Source organism: Pleurodeles waltl, chromosome 5 (assembly GCF_031143425.1).
Source record: "Pleurodeles waltl isolate 20211129_DDA chromosome 5, aPleWal1.hap1.20221129, whole genome shotgun sequence".
Taxonomy (NCBI): domain Eukaryota; kingdom Metazoa; phylum Chordata; class Amphibia; order Caudata; family Salamandridae; genus Pleurodeles; species Pleurodeles waltl.
This window is the reverse complement of record NC_090444.1, coordinates 995171475-995194641: the sequence shown is the minus strand read 5'-3', so window position 1 is coordinate 995194641 and position 23167 is coordinate 995171475. Positions and strand designations below refer to the sequence as shown.

The 23167-nt window shown below is 43.5% G+C and overlaps 1 protein-coding gene across 2 annotated transcripts in view; it reads right to left on the bottom strand.

Annotated features, from left to right (window-relative positions):
- Positions 1-23167, bottom strand: part of ADGB (androglobin) — an 871677-nt gene that overhangs the window by 169474 nt on the left and 679036 nt on the right. For both annotated transcript variants that reach the window (XM_069235154.1, XM_069235155.1), the window contains exon 30: positions 19663-19853. In XM_069235154.1, the coding sequence (XP_069091255.1) occupies positions 19663-19853 (191 nt within the window). The remainder of the gene's footprint in view (positions 1-19662; positions 19854-23167) is intronic.

Genomic DNA, 23167 nt, shown 5'->3' with positions numbered 1-23167 from the left:
TGACCCTGTTCCCCATGGGAACAGTCCAGCCCAAACTTCCAGGCTAGGTCCTCCCTAAACCAGAGACAAGCATCCTGGAACCAGTTTCAGGGTATCACCCTTCATCAGACAGGCTAGCTTGAATCCAGTGGTACAGTGAACACGGAACCCACGTCTGTGCATACCCTTCACACTTAGGATAACCTTAGCAACACAAAGCATGATGGACAGAATGCTGAAACTTTTCAAACACTCTCCCTCAGTCACAGATCAGGGTTTAATTAATCTTTCTTTTGCTCACCATGCCACCCCAATTTGGACCCAGTCATATGCGAATCAGTCTTGACCCTGTTCCCCATTGGAATAGTTTAGCCCAAACTCCAGGCCAGGTTCTACCTGAACAGGAAACAAGCATCCTGGAACCGATTTCAGGGTATTACCCTTCATCAGCCAGGCTAGCTTGAATCCAGTGGCACAGTGAGCACAGTACCCACATCTGGAAATACCCTTCCCACTTACGGTAACTTCAGCAACTCAAAAGGATGGTGGATGGAATGCTGAAACTTTTCAAACACTCCCCCAGTCACAGATCTGGGTTTAATCCATTGTTCTTTTGCTCACCATGCCACCCCAGTTTGGACCCAGCCATTTGCAAATCAGTCTTGACTCTGTGCCCCATGGGAACAGACCAGCCTAAACTGCCAGGCCAGCATCCTGGGACCGGTTTCAGGGTATTACCTTTTATCAACCAGGCTAGCTTGAATCCAGTGGCACAGTGAGCACAGGACCCACGTCTGGGCATACCCTTCCTACTTAGGGTAACTGTAGCAGCACAAAAGGATAATTGACAGAGTGCTGAAACATTTCAAACACTCACCCCTAGTCCAAACTGGAATGGCATGGCAAGCAAAAAAAATATCCTTGCTGGGCTAAAGCAAAAACAAACAACAAACATCCAACAATTTGGAGAGGGTCTATTTTGTGGACTTCACACCGAGCGACAAGTCTGTAACAGTGCCCTGTGTAAATAGATTTCATACAGGGACGCCTGGCTGTGGAAATGACATCCACAATATCAGGAGGTAGACAGAACACAGTCAACTGCTGCTGCTCAATCTCTACACATGGAGATATAGATTGCACAGGCTCAGGTGGTAAACTCAGGCCTGCTGCTGTGACAGAAGAGCCATCTAAAGTAGTAGCCTGATCTGTTAACAAATGCTGAAGCCCAGAGGTTCCAGGTACTACACTTTCATTGCACAATACAGAGCCACTTATGGGTTTGCGCCAGATTGTTCATGATCTTCAGTTTTAGAGACTGGCAAGGCAGTGGCAGAAGAGCGTATGAGTCCCATGCCCCAGTCTTGCCTGAATATATCTTCTAGAGAGAGCATTCTTGGAAACTTCAGTGCAAAGAAGATTTGAATCTGCATGTTCTCGAAGATGACAAAAAGATCTAGCAATGGTTATGCCCAATGTTGGAAGACATCCTGTGCCATCTTGGGATACAACTTGCATTCATGATCTACCAGGTGTCGCCAGCTAAGCTGATCTGCCCTGTCTTTTAAAGACCCCACCAGGTGGGTTCATGATTAGAGAGAGAGGAGCAGCGCCTTTTAGCACAGGACCCATGACCACACTCCAACCTGCTTGTTGCAGTAGCACATAGTGGTGTTGTTGTACGTGAGAACCTTCATTGGTCTTTCCTTGATGGACAACAAGAAGGCCTCAATGGCAAACAGATGGCCCGCAATTACAAAAGATTTATGTGGAGCCAGGCTTCCACTGAAGACCAGAGCCCTCTGATCTCCACTTCTCCCAGATGACCTCCTCAGCCCAGCAGGGATGCATACATCACCACCATTAGCTCTGGGTTGAGAAGTGAGAGGGGTCAGCTGCTGGTCAGTATGTTATAGAGAAGTGCCGTCTCCAGATCTTGTATATCCTCCACTGAAACCTGGATGACATCCAACAGGTTTTCTTGGTGCTGGAGGAAACTGAGACTTCAGATCCCATTGTAGAACCCAAATATGCTACCTAGCAAAGTGGACAGCAAGATGCATGAGGCCAGCAGGCTAGGAAGCCTCAGAGCCATTCTCACGAGATCTAGGAACATTGGGAACATATTCCAAATGTTATGGACTTGTTGTGATGGAGGAAAAGCCCTGAAATGAACTGTATACAGAATAGCTTCTATGACAGAAAGCCTCTGCGAAGGAATCAGGTTTGACTCTGGCTTATTCATTGGGAACCCCAACCATATCAGGAGGTTCTTCATCATCTGGAATTGGTCTACAAATGACTGTGGCAAGCGGGCCTCCAACCACCAGTTGTTGAAGTAGGGGAAAAGTGGTATTCCCTAACCTTTTAAGAGGTACAGTGACCACAATCATCACTTTCTTAAACATCTGAGGGCTGCTGGTAAGGCTGAGGGGGAGCACTACAAACTGAAAATGCTCCTGGGAGACCTTGAACTGCAGGTATTGTCTGTGGGACTGTAGGCAGGCACATGAAAGCATGCGTCCTCAGATCCAAGGCAACCATCCAGGGCATGGCAAACAGAACTTGGCCAGTGGGAGCATTTTGAATTTGTTCTTCCATAGGAAGGCTTTCAACAGGCAAAGATCCAAAATAGGAGGAGGGGCTCTGCCCTTTACAAGGAAATAGCGGGAGTAACAATCCATTGCCACTTTAAAGGCTGTCACCTTCTTGATGGCCCCTTTGGCCTGTAGAGTTTGCACCTCTTGCACCAAGATGTGTCAGTTAAAGGTGGCTCTGATATGGGAGGAAGTAGGGGAGGGCTGAAAAGAATGAAAGTGCATTGCCCTGATGGATAATCTGGAGGATCCATCTGTAGGATGCAAAGGCTTGCCATTGTAGAAGAATATGTCTGATCCTGCCTCTTATAGGCAAGCTGTGCAGAACTAAGTGAAAAGTAAAGCAGCTTGGAGGCTGATGCAGCAAGGGTGCAGTACTTGGTGAAATAGTGCCCCTGGTGACCTGCACAATGTCTGATTGATCCCTATCCCCATCAACAAAAGGACAGGCTTGACTGCAGTCTTTAAGGTGGGGTCTGGGTGCTATATGCCAGCCCTCTGGAGTAGTCTTGTATGGGTCCAAGCTCCTGAGTAAACTGGCCAGCAGGGGATGAAAGGCTCGAAGAACATGCTGTAGCTCTGCTTTATTAAAATGTTCAATGGCAGATCAGTCTTTTCACCAAAAAGGCGAGACCCATCAAATGGCATATCCATGAGAGACATCTAAATGTCCCCAGAAAAGCCAATGGATTGCACCACACGAGTGTCCACTGCATGCCCCAAGCAGTCAGTAGTATCCAAGCCGGTCCTAATTACATATTTAGGTGCATCATGGCTATCTTGAATGGTTTGAGCCAAAGAGCTACAAAAATCCTCCAGGACCACCAGCAAGATCTCGCTGAACATGTCCCAAAGAGAGAGTGTATAATGGCCTTAAAGAGAGACCATATCGTCTGACCTCAGCGCCAAGCTGGCAGAACAGAACATCAGATTCCTGAATGCCTCAGTCCTTTTTGACTTGATGTTTGGAGGCGTCATGGGGAAAGCATTAAGGTTAACTTTGCTTATACCACCAAACACTCATGAGTTGGTTTCTGAGTAAGAAACTCCAGGTCGCCAGATGCTGGTCTGTGGTGCTTGCTTGGAAAGATAAAAGCTTTGCCCAAACGCCAGGGGAAATATATACCCCACTGGCCTCCTACATGTCTAAATAGATATCATCATCATAGTGCAGGAGTAAATCATCCCCTTCATCATCATTGTCAGGTTGTTCAGAATCTGAGTCAAAAAGATGATGAAGCCTCTGAGGAAGGCCTTGTGGAAGAAGTGTTTGTCTGATTCACAGTGTATGATTTGGTTTGAAGCTGTACACCAGAACTGGCAGAGGTTCGACATCCAACACTGATGAAGTTGAGATCAGTATTGGTGGAAAAGGAACCCGTGGACATTTTGGAGCCAGAATAAAGTGGGCACCAGAGTCAATGAGTAATCTGAGATGGGTTTGAGGGGCACTGGTGGCACCAAGGATGGATCCACCAGCTGTACCCAACTGGAGGCCCCTCCAGATCCTTGGGGCCCAAAGGCGGGCTAGAGGGAGCCGGAAGAGTATTATACTTACACAACATGGCCTTCTTAAAGGCCTCAAATTGCTGTGGCATGGCTGATGGCCCTGGAAATTCTAGGCATAAGGAGACCAATTGAGGAATCAGCCCTACGATCATGGATTGGGAGTGAGACCGTTTGGCACCTCTTAATGTCCTCCCAACTTTTTTGGGACCGAGTGTGGCATGATGGGGTCCCACTTTGACTTCTTATGCTTCTTCTTAGATTTTAAATTAAGCAACCTTAAGAGCAGGTACAAATCTGCGCCCCTCGACTTAAAACAGGAACAAGAGACTTAGTCCAGGTCCGTGACTCCTTTTGGTATAGGGTGACATACCGCTTCACTTCATGATCACCTTTGGGTGCATGAGGTCACATTCTTCGCACTATTTTGAGTTATGCCTCGTGGCCAAACCCCAAAGACACACACCGTGCAGGTACAACACTTACATTTGTTTCTGTCAGTTATGGCACTGTTTGAACCCAGCAGTGTTTGTTGGGGGACATTGTTCTCTTGTACACTGGAAAGGATTTTGGAAGGAATTCGCCAACACACTAAACTGAAATGGAACTTCAGATTCCAGACTGCAGTGAGCAAAAAAAACCTGTCCTCAGCGTTCAGTGGTGGTGCCTATATGTGGCTCCACTACGTCTCTTTTGGGGTGGAATGAGGTGGATGTGCAGCTACACTATGCCAGCTGAAAAGAGTGTGTAACAAAGTCCGCTACTTATAATAATATGAAGGTGGTGGATGAAATGTAAACTTTAGCATTTTTTAAGTTTGTGTAGTTTGAAATTGGTTAGTATATTGTAGCACTTCTGATTTGTGTGTTATAGATTTCCACTGCTGATGAAATAGCGTGAGATGGTGCATTTTTATGCAAATCTATTTCAAGCGGAATACCTAAATAGTCTTTGCCTCCTTCCACGTTGCTTACTAATTCCATATCAATATATCTTGATGATATATGCATTTCGTCAAGAGGTACTGATGCGGAGTTAAGAAGGCTGAATCTCTAATTACCTTTCCATACTTTCCTTGGTGATATTCTGGTAGTCGACTTTTGCTCACATTATTTTTGCACAGCAATGTTTTTGTACTTGATATTCTGTGAGTTGAAAGGTGCATAAGTAGATGAGTGATCGGGGAGTGGTAGTGTGTGGACAGGTCGCTGGCTGAGAGAGTGGACATACGAGTGGCTGATTGGATGAGTGGCCTTATAAATCAATGGAGACACATTGGACTGATTTCATGTGCGATTGGCTGCATGAGTGGTCGGCTAGATGAGTAAGTGAAAGCATGGTTGAATGGTTGACTGTAAAAAATCAATGGGTAATTAAAGGTATACAAGAATAACAAATAAAATAAACCATTTCATGTTTCGGTATGATAGCCTATACATTTATGCATGGTGCTAGCAAATACCTTTTGATTTTACTTAGATAATTTTTATATAGTGACGAGGATCTACAGATTCCTCTACAATAACGTTTTGAAAAAAACACGACAAAAAGCATTGCTAAAGCCTAAAAGCTGGCATCCAGCAACAGACCTATTGACTTTGCCAATGTTTGGTTTAACTCGTTGTTACAGAAGACCAGGCGGATGCTATTTTGCATACGATGATTACAAAACAGAAAAGTCCATCCTTCGACCATCGGGTTTGTGTACAATGTAGTCACTAGAAAATGGGTGGGTAGATGAGTGGATTGGTGGTAAATTAACGCATGTGCTAACTTATTGTTGAAAACACATTTTCTACTACAAATGTTTTGTTTTTTTAATTCGTTGGGCAGAATGGATTTTGAGAAAAAATAATTATGAAATGTTAATATCTGACAGGTAATGTGAGGGTGTCCTTTGTGCAAAGTCGAATATAGTGCAGCAGAACGGCCAAAGAAACTATAACAATAACACATATTGTATGTACTAATACTACGTATTTAGGTTTACCTGTTATTATAGCACTTTGAAAGTAAAAGGCAAAAAATGATGTGCTATAGAAACATAGGTTAATACCACTACTTTTATACAGTGAAGTATGGATTATTTAAACCATTGTATCTCCTTGCTTGGAACCTTGGCAATTTTTCTATATGGTACGTTTGCCTTATAATATTGTAAATAATAACCTTATCAAACACAATTTAATCACCAGTGGCTATAAAAATATCCGTCCAGTTAAACTTCACCAACACTGCTTAATACAGTGCTTCAACAACTACCTCTTTTGTTGTTCAACGAGCACATGCCTAGTGAAGGGAAACCCAAGAGTCCCGAATGGAAGTTGATATTCGATGGACAGGTTAAAACCAAACTGGGGCTACAATTTTGTTATCCTCACTTAAAATCCTGCGTAACAAACAGTATCACTGACTATAACTGCACCATTAAAAACCGTGACTTACCGCTCTTATGTCTTGTATCTTAAGTTATTTCATATTCGACATGGGAAGAGGCAAATTAATCATCATACCGAAAAACATAAATACTTATCAGGAGCTTAACTCCTCTCTTGAAGCACTCACATACCTACCTAGAGAGTAATAGAAAAGAAACCACCATCCGCCCAAAAGCATCCTTACTTACTTACTTTGGCGGTGCGTGTCTGAGTCCTCGTTGTATAAACACAGCCCACATCCAACGTCCGTTTGACAACTGACAACGGCTGTGGGCGTCATTCACAAGGCTCTCAAGTGGTCCCAGACATAGACTCTGAGTGCCACATCCGCAATATGCACACCTTGAGAGTACAAATCCATTTGCATGGCTCACAAGTACTAACAAACTTAAAGCTTGAGTTTCAGGTACCCACTTTAGTGACATCTTGAGAGAACATAGCATTATCAAAGGCAACAGGATGAAAGATCTATGGTTGAACTCAGACCGTCACGTCAGCTAACCCATAAAATTCAAGAATTCAGATTTCTTATTCACTAGAAAACTCATTGATGACCCCTGAAACATACACTGCCCAAACAAAGAAGTGTAATATTGGAAGCCATTTGACAGAGAAGATGATACCCTGCGTCTTAATGCTTGTTCTTGTACCACACTGAAGTTCTGTTGCCCATTAAGATCAGGACAGATCAACAGAAAAGGGAGGGCAGGAAGGCCTTCGAGGCCAGGCGAATCACAAACAGCTCCAGGAAGCTGACGTGTAATCAACCTTTGCTCATCCAGAAGCCTTCAATCTTCACTTCCTCCTATTGGGCACCCCACTCTATAATGGAGGCGCCCATCATCACTGTTGCCACTGCTGAGGGTGTGCATAAGGACATCGCGCATGACAAGTTGCCCTCTACTGACCACCGCTTAAGATCCATTGTGCTGTCCAGGAGGATTCTGATGACCAGGGCCTGCTTTTGGGCAGTGCGAGCGGTGTGACCGCACCGGGCTCTTACCTCTGGGGGATGCTGTGTTTAGTAATAACGTCCGAAACGTGCGATTTAAAAGCACCTGCTGAAAACTTCCTTGTGCGTTTAACCTTCGAGAAACAATTAAAATGTCGAGATACCTCTTGTGATTAATGTTCCTGCTAGGGAGAGAAATGGGAGTTTTGCCTAGCTGCAGCTTTGACTCAACATAAAGTAGCATAGAAGGTTAATATGCCTGCTGCAAAAAACAGAACTATGGACATATTTAAGAAAAGTGGCGCTGCACACAGGGTTTGTAAATATGGCGCACAATTTTGGCCTTCTAACATCACATTATTGTAAATAAAATTACACTAATGTGGCATTAGAATGGCACTAAGGGCTCTTAAATATGCCCTATGGCAGTACTTCAATTGTGCTTGATGTTTCCGGTGTGGAGCACCAGCACTTATTTTTGAAAGCCGGCGCTTATTTTTCTGTCTCAAGCATTTACTGCGAGGAAAAGACACATATGGGAAAGACGGAGGAAGAGAAAAACGAAAAAGCGTTACAATGGGAAAAAGCAGAAATCATCAACAGTGAACTGAAGGGTCCGGGAGCACCTGTAAATGGATTGAAGAGGCCCGAGATGGCATCAGGATTAGGCTGCCTTTGTATTCCATGTTCACACATTTAATTGCAGCAGCCGCGTGTTTAAGAGGAGGGCTTTGGGCACGGCACCTTTTTATTTACAAATTAAGCCTTGCCCTATGGGGCATATTCCCAAAAAGTGGCGCTGCACGCAGTGCTGCGTCACTTTTTTTGTGCCCCTTAGCACCCCCCCTAATGCCACCATGTGTGCGTCATATTTAAAATATGGTGACCATGGCGGTAGTTAGGGGACTAGCATCAGAATTTGTTATGCTAGTCCGGCACTTTGCAAGATTAGCATAAAAAATTTAACCCTGCAAAGCACACAGAGGCCAATTGTAACCAACAGAAGACTCCTTTTAACGCCTGCTCTGAGCCAATCTAAGTTTATTTTAAGGTAAGAAAGTGTGAATGAATACTGCATGCATCTAACATGTTTTGAACCTAATCCATATTGTTTACAGTGGTTTGCATGCTTTCCCTTTCTGGTCGGTGAATGCAGATGCACAGTAGCAAAAGACACATACAAGAAGACCTTCTCTCGCATGATATATGTTTATGTTTTACATTTTATGTCTTGTTATGTCTCACCGGGTATATGTACAATGTCTGTTTATATACTAGAGAACCTTCAAAAAACTCCTAAACAGGCAAATAGCTATTCTTCAAATTAAATGCCAAGATAATCTGGATTTCATTAAAGACACGGAGGCATTCCTTTAATCTCACTTCATGCACCACTTTAAAGAACATCATAAATAAAAAAATACAGAACAGAACATTCAATACATAAAAGAAGTCCACGAAGCGAGTAATCTGCCTCTATTAAATGCTGTATTGGTTCCTTCCATCAAAGACGACTGTAAATAAGGAATCCACTGGAAGTGAAAAATGTCAGAGAAACAAATCTTTTATTAGGCAAACCTTTGGTTATTCTCTGGAATAAAAAAAGGTGAAGCATTAAACCTCCAGTTAATGCAAAACTAAATAATAAGGAACAAGCAACAATTAACAAAAGAATTGCACCTCATAACCATCATTTATCTTACAGTCTCCCTCCCTTTTTTGTGTTTTAATATATTGCCCATTACATAGGGATGGGAGGGTGGAATAATGTTTGTCTCTCTGTCTTTAATGAAATTCAGATTCTCTTGGCTTTTAATTTGGAGAATTGCTATTCCATTACAAGACCAGAGGCTACCACTATGCATGTTGGTAGCCCCTCAACACCACATGAGACGTGCTCAATTGGTTTACAATAATGATTTGCAAAAGTGTATTAGACCAATCCACTGCTCTCAAAATATCCTCCAGTCTGCCACCTTTAAAAAAGGACTGGCAAGCCATTGCACCTCTCATAGAATAAGCTTGAAATTTCTGTGAATAAACACCAGTTAGTTGCATAGTCCATTTCACCCATCAAGCAATCGTAGCCATCATAACAGATTTAAAGGGTTTTACAAAGGAAATCAAAAGCTGGGGCGAAATTCACTCACTCTGGAGACATACTCCCTCATGCAATTCACAACACAAAGCTTTCTGCAAGAAGAATCAAAAGGTGGATAAAATATGGTGTTGGACAACGGCCGGGGCACGCACTGGCATCTATGATACGCAAACCCTAACGCACCAACGCTAACCTCGAAATACGGGACGATGATGGCAACACTTTCTGGGATACCTCGGAAATACTCAAAATATTCTCAAAGTTCTTCCAGTGTCTTTATTCCTCGTGCAGACTAACAGTAGACACAGATGGATACTTAGAGAAGTGGGCTTGAGCTGGCTGAGTAATGCACAGAGGGAATTCCTATTAGCTGATGTAAAAAAAGATGAAATAAGGGAGGCCATTGTGTAAAAACACTCAGGCAAGGCTCCTGGCCCCGATGGGCTGCCTGCTCATTTCTGTAAAACATATGCTGGTTCCATGGTTCCGATCCTAAAAAAAAGTCTACCACGAGGCAAGAGAGGTAGGCCAGTTGCCACCTTTCATGACAGAGGCAATGATTATTACTATACTTAAAAATTGCAAACCAGCTCAGCGCTGTGACTCTTACGGACTCCTCTTCTTTATCAACTGCAATGCATAATTTGCACACTTTATTTGTTCTCGTGCAAGACATAGATCCAGAGTTTGCTGCTGCCGTGGTGTTCATCGATACCACCAAGGCTTTCAATTATGGTGAATGGAACTACCTGATGGTGGTCCAGAGGCGCATGGGTTTCCCGCTCCGCTTCTTGACCTGGATCACCCTACTGTACTCCCAACCAACAGGTAAATTGCAAATAATCAGGACCTCTGTGGCCCCAATTAGCATTGAATGTGGCACCAGGCAGGGATGCCTCTTGTCGCCATTACTTTTCGTGCTAGCGACTGAGCCCCAAGTGGCCAAGTTGCAACAACACCATTGTGAGAATGCTATCAGATACCCCACCAGACATATATTGATATCATTAAATGCTGATTATATCATGCTATACATCAGGGAGCCACAGATCAGTTTCAACGTGGTACTTCATGAGTTTGTGCATTTTGGTGGTCTGTCAGGCACCCAAATGATTTGGAAAAAATCATAACTTTTTCCCCTCACCCCAGCCACAGACCGCTTCCAACCGGACTTCCCGCTTCAGTGGTGCAACTCTGACCTCAGATACCTAGGTATATTAATAGTCAAAGACAGAGGAGAACTGACTTACGCTAATTATGGTACACCCTAGACGTGATTACGGACAGAATCAAATACTGTATATCACTGTCTCTTTCCCTGGTGGTCCAAATCTCTCTTATGAAGATGGTTATGCTGCCGAAACTGCCCTATTTGTTCCTCAATATCCCCTACTCGCCAGGGGAACTTTTTTTTCAAACTACTCAAAAAACAATTAATAAGATTAGCTGGGGCGGGTAAGCAGCAACACATACAATGGAATACACTCACACAACCCTTTTCGAGGGGTGGCTTTGAGGCTCCAGACATGAAACTCTGTTTTCTATGTGCCCAAGCACATTATGCTATATACTGGTAGAGAACACCCCCTTACATGGCGCCTATCCCCATGTCTGCCTACCTGGGTGTGCAAGACAAAGCAGCTAGTGCTCCGGAATTGATTGTTACTTGCACCAACAAGCCACTGCTCTACTCACCACTCATTCCACTGCCTTACCGTTTTGCCATACATGTCGCTCATCAGGCGGCCTGTAGGGCCGTACTCCTTGATGCTGGAATCAACACGTGGGGGGATCTTTATGCAGACGGCCTATTCATCAGTTGTGAAGATTTCTTTGCCAAGGAAGCACCAACACCACTAGACATTTTTTACATTTGTAAGATTTTTTTCTATGATAAACTTTGTATGTTTGTGTTTTTTGCGTTACAATGATCTACGATGTTCAATCTGTTAATAAAATTAATTTAATATAAATTTGAAAAAAAAATGGTGTCAGAGATAGTTTTCATTCTTCTAGTGACCTCAAAGGTAACGCCAAAGGCATTGTAAACTCTGGTACTTACCTCCAAAGCCATAACGTCCGGCACTCGTAGACAAGATATTAAGCAAAGTAGAGAGACCAACTTCATAAAAAGTCTTTTTAGATCCTAATACCTATTACCAGGCCAAGAGGAAAACACAGAGAAGACTAACTTAATCTCCCATAGAGTATCATACTTAGGCCCATATTTATACTATTTTAGCACCGCATTTAAGTCATTTTTTGACGCAAAAGTGGCGCACACTTAAAAAAAAGTATAAATATGGTCCTTAGTTCTAGGTGGTCTCCTCAACCAGATGCTTTTAAGCACTCAGCAAACATTTTTCCCTACAGTCCTCACATTGCCCCTGCAGATATTGCAGACCTACTACAGTTTATTAATCTGTTGCAAAGGCCACCATCTACTGCTCTATGAGAACATTAACCATCTTCATTTCAGGGGATCTCCATGGGATCCAAGTCCCGTTCCAAGCTCCAACGTATCCATGCCTTCCAAATTCATCTATATCTGCAGTGGGTTCCTGAAGCCCAGGACTCCTCCAGGAGTTCCTCAGCTCTTCCTGAAAGGCCTGACATTTTGGTAGATCTCCTGACACTCTCCAATCAAGAAGGCTCAAAGTCCCAGTCAGAACCACAGGATGTTCCTCTCCATCTGCATTTTGCAATAGGCCTTGCATGGCAGGAAGAAAAGGGGGAATGTAGCAAGCTAGCTCCAAGGTCATTGGAAACCATGCCTCTGAGACCCAAAATGGAGTTATTAGAGCAAGTGAGCACCTTTCCTGCCTGACTTTCTGAAGAACTCTCGGAATCATAGCGAAAGGAGGGAAACACGTAAGGGCTGGTTCCTTTCCAAATTTGAAGGAATGCGTTCACTACTAGAGCATCCGGGTATGGCCATTAACGTCTATTCTCCAAAACGCCAGGGGTAGCGGAAGTGATATCACACACCATTTGACATTTACTTTTACTCACACACATACTTTTACACATTCACACATACAAACACATAAACAGACTCTCGCCCCCAAACATGCACACACCGTACATTTTAAAATATGTTTACTTACCTCAAATGTCAGTGAGGGTAGTCTTAAAGTTAATTGTACTCCATTCTTTATTACACTAATAATGAATAATATATTATTCACTATTAGTGTAATAAAACAATGACAGAAAGCCAGGAAAATGGAGCTCCAACTGATGTCTACAAGGACGAGCTGCCCCTGTGATCCTGGTATGGATTTTGCCACCTCTGAGGCCAGGGGTCGCAAAGGCAGGGCCAGAGGTTGCAAGGGGCAAGCCAGGGGTAGAAGCTGCAACCCCTGTTGATGCCTAAATGACATTCATGGGTATGGCATTCAACTATAATATTTATTCAGCTGAAACGTGCTCGCAAAGAGATCTAACTCCAGTGGGACCGAGATCTGAGACAGTCTCCTGAAACATGATCTGTTCAACTTCCAGTCGCTGAAATCTCATAATAACCTTGAATCCCGGCCTGCACTAACATTTACCTTCCCATGGAAATATTTTACCTTTAGGCTGATCTTGTGTTCTAAGAAAAATAACCAGAGTTCCTTTGTTAATTCTGACAGATCTAAGGAGCTTGTTCCACCTAAGCGATTTATACACGCTACTGCAGAAACAATGTCCATTTTTAACAAAACCGCTCTGCCCTGCAAACAATGTTTGAAACTCATAAGGGCATAACGGCCTGCTGTCAACTCTAAATAATTTATATGATGCAACGTCTCTACATATGACTGCAAGCCACCAGTATACTGGGCACCCAAGCGTGCATCCCAACCCAATAAGCTTGCATCCGACTCCAGAATGAAGTCCAGTCTGGAGAGCATCCAAAGATCGCCCTGCCATTCCAGGCATCCAATATTTCCAACCACAAAGATAACTCTGATCTAGCCTCCCCATCCAGGAGCACCTTGTCTCCATACCACAGTCCTGCCCAAAGGCCTTTGCTATTATCTTCTGCAAAGCCTGATAATATAGAGGCACCATAAAGATCGCTTGAATAGATTAAGACAAAAGACCTAGAAGCCTGGCTAGTTCCCTCAATGTTATAGATTCTCATTTGAGAACAAATCTTATCTCTTTCCAAATTTTGGAAATCTTCTTCAAGGGCAATAGCAGAACCAGGTTCACAGTATCTGTTGTGAAACCCAAGAACTCTAGAGACCTGGAGGGGGTAAGAATGGATTTCTCCCTGTTTACATGAAGCCCAAACTCTCCAAGAGGGACATGACCATATGCAAGCTTTTCAAAATCTGCGCTCGGCATTGGTATATAATGAGGACATAGTCCAAATAAACGATCATACATATACCTCTCTCCCTGGTGTAGGATGCCACAGCTCTCATTACAGTTGTAAAACACCACTGTGCAGACGAGAGTCCAAAGGGATGCACACAGAATTGATAAAAGCGACACCCCCAGGTGAATTGGAGGTATGGTTGATACTCCCTTTCCATGTAAATGGTAAAGTACTCAACTTTCAGATCTAACTCCACTAGCCAATCCTTCTTTAGCAACATATCCCTTGAAAGATGGATCTCCTCCAACTTGAAGTGCCAGTAGACTAGGAACTTTTTCAGATCTCTTAGGTTTATCACGGGCCTCCACCCCTTGCCTTTCTTTTTCACTGGGAACAGTGTACTTACGAAAACCCTGTGCTCTGAAGACACCTATAGGATAGCTCCCTTCTGCAACAAGGTTTTTACCTCTTCTTCTACAATTTGCTGTTGCATAGTGGTCAAGCTCAGATATCTTGGGGAAACTGCCTGAAATGGTTCTTTCCATAATTATTGTTTGAACCCTCTGACGGTTTCTAAAACGGACAGATCGTGTTTAATTGTTTCCCAGACGTGGGGAAAATAGTCTGAGGTGCCCTCCCACTCTTCTCAGGGAAGAAGGTAAGATTGTAGTACTCACCCTGCTATCCGGTCATGACGTGTCCACGTGACCTGTTCCATCTTCCACGATGCACGCGTTCTCTTTAGGGATAGAAGGTTCTGGCTTGAGAGCCTCTGCTGAGGCCTCTTGGTTTTCTGTAACTCACAAAGTGAGACCTCTTTGAGCCATGGCCAGCAGAAAGTCCCCTTCTGCCAGCCAACATAAAAACAATTGGGCTGAAGACTTTGCGCATATTAGACTGCACCTTGTTGAGGGCTGTAAATGTTGCAACATACTTTGTCAGGGTTTTAATCATGTCCTTGCCAAGGAGAGGGCCTTTGGGATTCCCAGAAAGCTCTCTCTCTGCAAGCTCGCCAAGTTTTGGACTTAATATAATTAACACAACTCTGCACCTCTTGACATTAAGGCCAGCGTTCGCATTCCCAAGAACGACCACAGCCTAGAGGCTCCCCCTCATAAGTAGGTGTATTTCCAGTGGAAGTTCATTGATGTGTGCCTCCTCTACTATTTCTCACCAGGGGTCCAACCACGTCAAGGAGGCGGTGGTGGCATGATTTGAAGGGGCCTCTCAAGCCCCTTTCTTGGGTCTCTACCCAGCTTGAAAAGGAAAGTGATGATTTCTGGGTCTAAATTAGGGGTAAGGCATAACTCATCATGTATAACAGGCAGCGAGCATTCGGGCTTTAAAATATTCCAAACTCCCTTCTCAAGTGGATTCTGAATCCACTGTTTAATGAACTTTGCTACATGGTCCAGGGGCCACCACTCAGCACTCCTAGGGTGCTTAACGTTGTCTGGGGAAAACATTTCCTCTCCTAAGGGATTTTTGATTACACCCTTAGAGGTAGAGGGGGTATCGTCCGCTGTAAAGAATTTGTCCCCATCAAAGTCCCCTTGATCCAGATCCAAAACATATTCATCTAAGGGGTTTTAGTTTAGAGGTTCCTCCTCCTCTGATACATCAGAAACTTGAATGCTGAATCCATTGTGCTGCATCAAACACCTTTCAGTTTTGTGCCGCATAAGGCACCCATACTCTGTGAGGTGCTTAGACCTCCCAACTTTTTAAGGGGTGTAGCCTCTCTCTCTCAATATCGTAAGTGTGCTTGGACTTTCTCTTTCTCGTACCCCCTTTGTCGCCATAAGGTGAGTCTTCCCCTGAAATAGACCCATGGTCCCCTTCATTTTCAGATCCTCTCATAACCATGACTTGATCGTACAAAAGAAGGCATTTTATGCTGAATTAGCTTTTTGATCAGCTCTTAAATGATTTTACCCTAAGAAACCTCAGAGTTCTCTCCTTCCTGACCAGGCATGTTAATCTAATAAGGTACAGTAAATATATATAAGTCAAAAAGGAGAGACCACTAATAGCTGAAGCAAGAGGGCTCGTAGGGAGATCCTCAAATAAAAAGGCAAGCGCTATGGACTGAGGAGGAATTAAACTAAAAGCATGCATTGGGCGAACAGCAGATTGTGGGGACACCGCAACTGTCAACGTGACAGTTACAGTGTCCCCCATCAGCATCCCAGGGTCCTTGAAAGCATATTGTTTAAGGCCCAAAAAAAGATGGTAGTGTGTCATGCTAAGGGCCATTGCCCGAAGAATTCCTCTAAACCTGACTGACATGTCTCTGCCTGAAATGATGCATTGGTCGGATGTGGTCTACTACAAGCGCCCTGCAGGTAACCGGAGCTGCCCTGAAAAAACACCCACTGTAGCAAGGCAGGGGCCATTGCAATCGGAGCCACGCTGAGGCGATTTCCAAGGTCTGGACCCTGCAAGCAAAGATGGCCCCAGTCCGGCAGGACTAGACGGCCTGGCGTCAGGTTCTTACAAAACCAGAGGTACGCTTGATGAGTTAGCGAGCAGCGCTTACCACAATTGAAGTAAAAATAAAAAAAAGGAAGCAATTGTTTAAGTGATTACTAAGCATTTAAATAAATAAACCAAGAGATAACAATCCTACGGGAATGGGTTCCATAAATTGGAAGCCACATGACTAAGTAATCATAAGAAAAACAAACTACCAAGCATATGCAAATGAAAATAGTTAAACATAACGAGATATAAGGTACTTATCTGCGAGTAACAGCATTTATGATGTTAACTTTTTTCAAGTGCTGCGTGGAGTGGCATTAAAGGAATAATGCATAAAGGTAGCCTCCTTTCCATCTGACGGCCCATTGATGGTATTGTATGGTTTGGATGCATGCTCATTTTGAGTGAATGTGATTAGCCAGTGACATAGGATAAGGCAAATGTGGTGGGCCACTGATGAAGCATAACACCCTTTGTGGTGCGTGAAGACCAGCCTTTACTATTTTGTAAAATCCTTTGGTCCTTACTTACAGGGAGACACAGTACATCGGGATAAGGTTTCCTCCGGTGGATACCATCCATAGTCTTGATCCATTAATCGAATTTTTCTATTTTGTTGTTCTACATTGTGGTTTGGGAGGAAGCACATAAGAATCTACCATTTCTCGTCATGTTCCCTCAATTCCAGGAACTGGGATCTCATGTTTCTTTAATCAAATCCATCACCTACCACCAACGGTTTATAGGCAGTTCCCTTCTTTACTATATGCTTTAATGACATGATGGCTGTATGGGCGACTGAGTGGGTATGTAAGTTCATGTGAGTGAGTGAGTTGGTGTGTATAGTTGTGTGACTGTGTGTGTAAGTGACTGTAATGAGTCAGTGACTGTATGGGTGAGTGTGTGGGTGTGTCAGTGTTTCTCCAGCTGATTAACTGGATGTGTCACTAGAATAGTGATCTATTAATGAGCTGCGTGAGTGTGAGTGTGAGTGGGTGTGTCAGTGGGTGTATGAGTGGGTGTGTAAGTAACTGTATGAGTCTGTGAATACCTCAGTTAGTAGTGTATGGATGGGTGAGTGGTTGTGTCAGTGGCTGTATGACTGAATGAATTTCTGTATATCACTATTTTTATGCATCTCTGAATAAGTATGTGAGTAAATGTGTATGTGTGTGTGTGTGGGTATACAAGAGTTGTGTCTGCAAATGAGTGGGTGTATGACTGTGTGGATGATGTCATTGGTGATGTCATCAGTGATGTCATATGAGATCTCATCAGTCATGTCACTGACCGTGTCAAGAGTGATGTAATATGTGAGGTCATAAGCAGTGAATTACGGGTGTGCCAGTTATAGTTAGCTCAGGTAACTACAACTGCTGAATTTCTACAGTTTTGTACGAGTAAATTCAGAACCTTTGTTTTTTTCAGTGAATTTCTAAGGTTTTTTATTCTATTTCCTAACTATAACATCCCTGTAACCTTTCTTATTTTTCCGTGAATTTCTATGTTTTTTTAACGTATAGTAATTTTAATTACTGTACATTAATCCAACCACGATGCGCAGGCCTTTGGCCAACACCCTATAACCATCCAACCTTGCAACAGCCTTCACCCGTGCGCAGGGGAGGTTGCCCGCAAGACCTGGCCTGCAGCCAGACCCTGTGGCCAACCCCCTCAATCACATGCTGTGCATTACCCTTTGTCCGTGCGCGACGCAAGTTGTGTACGGCCTCTCTGGGTGTGAAAATAGGTGTGAGAGGGTGTATCTGGGGATGAGAGTGGCTGTCAGACTTATTTGTCTAGGTGTAAGAGTGTGTACATCAGTGTTTTAATGGGTGTGTCAGTGTGTGCGCAGGTCTGTCAGTGGGTGTGTGAGTGGATGCGTAACTGAGTGGGTCTGTGAGTCGATGCGTGAGGGTTTGACTGGGGATGTGAGTGTGTGCAAGAGGGTCTGAATGGGTCTGTGAGTGAGTGTCTGAGTGGGTCTGTGAGTGAGTGCGTAAGTGTCTGGGAGGGTGTGTGAGTGGGAGAAATTGAATGAAAGAGCCAGAGAGAGAGAGGGAGGGAGAGAGAGAGAGAGAGAGAGAGAAAGAAAGTGAGAGGGAGAGAGATAGAGATAGAGAGTTTTTAGGCTTTGGTGTATAATATACTGAGAATGAGATATTTCTCTACAATTTAAAATAAAAAAGGTATCTGTCATTTTTAAAAATAAAACTAATTTGTACTTTCTTTATTTTTAAATAATTATTTTTGCAAGGAAATGCCCTTTATGGGCTATCTGACACCGCGGGGCAAGCCTTAAGGTTTCCCTCACAGTGCCATTGCTTCAGCATGCACGGAGCTGCTTAAGAGCAGCTCTGTGCATGCTGAAGCATTTCATCTCTGCCCCCTGCACGCCTGCAGGGGACAGAGATGAAAGCTTCAGTTTTTGACAGCGGGACCTGCTTAACAGGTCCCGCTGTCAAAAACCGAAGTATTTGCTGTGGCTTGGCTGTTTCTCATCCTGAAAAGGAAACAAATAAAGAAAATACTAGACAAGGTGAAACACATAGGAATATTAGACGTACTGGATGTAAAACTTTGCATGGGGAAGGAAACAGACGAGCTAGACAGGGTGATAGCATTTATGTACCATGTGCAAGCACGTGTGGTTACTGCTGCACAACACAAGTGCACTAGGTTCGGCATAGTAAAACCTCATCAAACAAATTCTAGAGTCTCATCCAACGGTCAGGATATTTAACACCCAATCTTAAAAATATTATCTATAAGACTGTAGTTTTTTTTATATTTTTAATTTTCACTTGTCTAGCACACTATTTGCCATGTGCGTGGCTTTGCAACTACTTTTGCTATTCACGGTTAACTTCCCAATCGTTTCCAATGTAGACCGGAGTCGGATTTGGTTTCAACAATAACAGAACATGCTCTCGCTCACTTTAGGTTCTACTCTTTACAAACAACCCTGCATAGACAGGTCATACATATGCTGCCAATATGCTCACAACAGCACTGCTCACCGAGATTACCAAATACACATTTACAACAGCACACGTTAATACAGGACTCTGAACAATAGGCAACTCGAATAAACAACCATCAGGCTATTAAAGCATCCATGAGCACTCGCTAAACTCTGCTCCATCATACACATCAAACATTTACCGAGCCATAAGTACCACCACTATGAACAGAAGAGATACCGAGGTGATTTTGGTACAGCCATCAATTTGAGATTTAAAGCAGGCTCCTGGCTGCATTGCTAACGCGTTGGATTTATACAATTAAGTGACTCTTACCCGAGACTCTGGTCTAGATGCTGGAGCTGAGTGCAGTTTATCTTTATCTCTGCTCGACTTTTCCTTCTCGGCTGATTTCTCTTTCCCTTTGCGAGACGTTTTGTGCGCGGTGGTTGATTTCTGAGAATCCATATGGCCGTGAGCGTCGGCGCCGGGAGAGTGACTTGTTTCCTCGTGTTTCTCACTGGACACTGCTCACGCGGGAAGGTTATGTTTAGGCAGGTTTTATGTAGATGCCCAGTCCAGACACACCAATACGTCAAAGGAAAACCATTAAAAAAGAAAAATGGAGCGAATCAGCATTATGTCTTTTAACTTTCAAATCATTCCTGGACATTAGCTAACCAAACATTAGAGAAGAGGTCACGTAAACGTGTTTCTAATTTACTTTGTCTTAGCATAACCTATGCACAGACTTTGCTGGTGGAGACACAGAGAACGGCTCTACCATTCTATGCTGCAATTATGATTACTGTACAAAAATAAATCCTGTTTCTCAGTTATTATTAACAATCCCACACTTTTCCTTAATCCTCGTGTAAGATAATTGTCTTTACAAGTAATAATGTAATCTTCTTTGTATAAGAGAGTACGATTCCACTCAACATATTTAAATTAAATCTAACGCAATGTATGTACCAAGTATTCCATTCACCTTTTCACAACCCTCCACCAAGTGACCCAGTGTAAAGAATCTCAAACTGACCAGTCCATATAACTGCTGACTAATAATAATACACAGTTCAGGGAAAAACGAACGGAAAATACATCAATGACACTATTGTATCAAGTCCAAAGAATCATTTGCTGCTAACTCTCAACCTTTGGCAGGGGGTCGCTTTATCAGAATAGTCACTTAGTCCAGCTGAAGGTGTGGTATTTTCAGTACTTTTAGACGCCGTCTGTTCTTTCAAACAGTCCAGTGAAATGTCACTGTCCCTTTGTTTGGAGGCACCGCTCAGTTTAAAACTGACACTGTGCGTTTTAACCTCACTTTAGGGGAATGTAATGTTTTGGAGGCTTTTATCAGAACTAACCTTGGTATCCTGTAACCCCTTTTATATATTATAATACAAACATTTTACATGATAATTGCTTTATATAAAAGCAAGGGCAGATCTCGGTGTATTCTCAGACTATGGAAGAGGTCATGGATAACATACCAGCTAGGATTTTCATGAATAATTGAGATGGACGGTGAAGGCTGAGTGGAGGCCCTTTTTTGTTACACGGTATTTATTTGCCCCCCTCGTCTCCCCCCATAATCTGTCCTATTTCCAAACACATGCTCTTCACCATCTCTTCATACACATGCACTCTTCCTCTTCTCCTCTTTTCCTGACTCTTTTTATCTTTCTCCCTCTATCGTGGGACGGCTTTTAAGAACACTGTATCCCAGATTTACTAAGAGTTGAAACAAGCCGGGCCAGCAAGCAAAGCTGTTGTGCATGTTGCGGCTCTCTCCATGTGAATGAACACTTTGTGCAGCCATGCACCAGCACAGGCCTCCCTGCATCATAGTGCAAGTACGTCTGAATTGTAAAGTGTATAGTGTTTGCACAGGAAAGGGTTTCTTTCTGCAGATAAACTATGCGTAAAGGATATTTCCTCTTAGTAGATGTGCTACAGAATGTGGCATACATGCATAGGGTTAAAAACAAGTAGAAGTAAAAATTATTCTCCTTGCTACGCCTGCCTTAGCTAGTACAGGATTTTGGTGCAAATCCATGTCTAGAAGTCTTTGTGGATTTGGAGCTGCATCAAAACTCATGGGTGGATGCAAGGGAACACCAATGCACCACCCATGAAAAACTCTTTGATGCAAAGTAACGCAAGGCAGTGCATTACTCTGCACTGGATTCCTTTTAATTACAAACCAATGCAAATCCACATTGCTTTTGGCCTGTAAATATCAACCAGGGTTTTGTGTCGGGTCTGCATTAAAAAAGAAATGCAAACCAATGCAAAATCTTCATAAATCAAAGCCCAGATGTGTAGCTTGAAATCAGACAACTGTGCTAAAAAGAAAAAAAATATCCATCATTGAGAACCCCTGTCACGCTTCTTTTAAATAGCCTGCCCCGTTGCATCAGTGACTACAGCATCTTCTTTAAGCAAACCCTTTTTATACCTCACACCCTTTAATAGGTAACAGTCTAACTTTCCGTAGTCTAAGGGCTAAATACCCATCCTTCTTTCTGAGGTTGACAAACTGAGTACCATAACATTGGGTATAGCACATCTACACCACCTAGAAATGCCCAAATTAAGGTACACGTTGCTAAATAAAACATAAGAAGTTGTCACACTCCTCTTGCCTATTATCATGGAATGATATACAATATATGGTCAGCTGGGACTATATTAAAGATCTGCCAAGATGACATCCCTTCGGTTGAGGCCTGCCAGAGCCTCGCAAATGAATGGCCTCAAGACAAGGCCAGCAAGTAAGAGAGCTGAGTAAATCAAGGCAAGTCTCACAGCTACCGCGTGCTGACTGCTGGAGCAGTTTCTGTGTGCAGTATGTGTGTGCAAGTTCTCAGATACTAAAGCCCACATTTACAAAAGGTTTGCAGAGGGTTTGTGTTATTTTTTTCTGATGCAAACCCAATGCAAAAAGTTTAGTTAGGATTTACTACCATCGCTACTGCGTTAAATAGTAACCCAAAATAATGTAAAGTTCGGCAATGCACTGTCATTCGCTACCTGTGTGAAGGTATGTTCCATGGGAGTTGCATGGGCATTCCCATGCAACCATTCATGGGCTTTGACGAAAATCCCTGTCTACAAAGAATTAAGATTTGTCCAAAGCCACCTTGAGGCAGGTGTAATGAGAAGAAATATTTTAATTTCTCCTCATTTTTTCCACTTTGCATTTGTGCTGCATTGTACATGCTGCAAACTGGGGTGACATGGTGGTCAAAGAAACTATGGATTTAGGCCCAGATCTTTGACTGGGGGGTGAATGTTTGACATTATTTAGCATTCTGTTCCTCATCTGCTCTTTTCGAGTTTGTCACCCTAAGTGTGCCGGGTATGCCCAGACGTTGGTCCAGGGCTCACAGCGCCACTGGATTCAAGGTAGTCTGGCTGATGAGTGGTGATATCATGAAACCGGTCCCAGGATGCTCATTTCCAGTCCAGGAAAGACCTGGCATGGCAGTTCGGCTGGCCTTTTCCCATGGGGAGCAGGGTCAAGACAGATTTACATATGGCTGGGTCCAGACTAAGGTGGCATGGAGGGCAAAAGAAAACAATGGATCTAGGCCCAGATTTCTGACTGAGGCTGAATGTTTGACACTGGTCAGCATTCCGTCCATCACCAGTTCCTTGCACCAGGTATGCCTAGATGTGGGTCCCAGGCTCACTTAGCCACTGCGTTCAAGCTAGACTGGCTGAAGACGGGTGATATCCCCCCAAAAATGGTCTGGTTCCAGGATGCTTGTTTCTGGTACAGGGAGAACCTGGCCTGGCAGCTTCGGCTGGACTGTTTCCATGGAGAGCA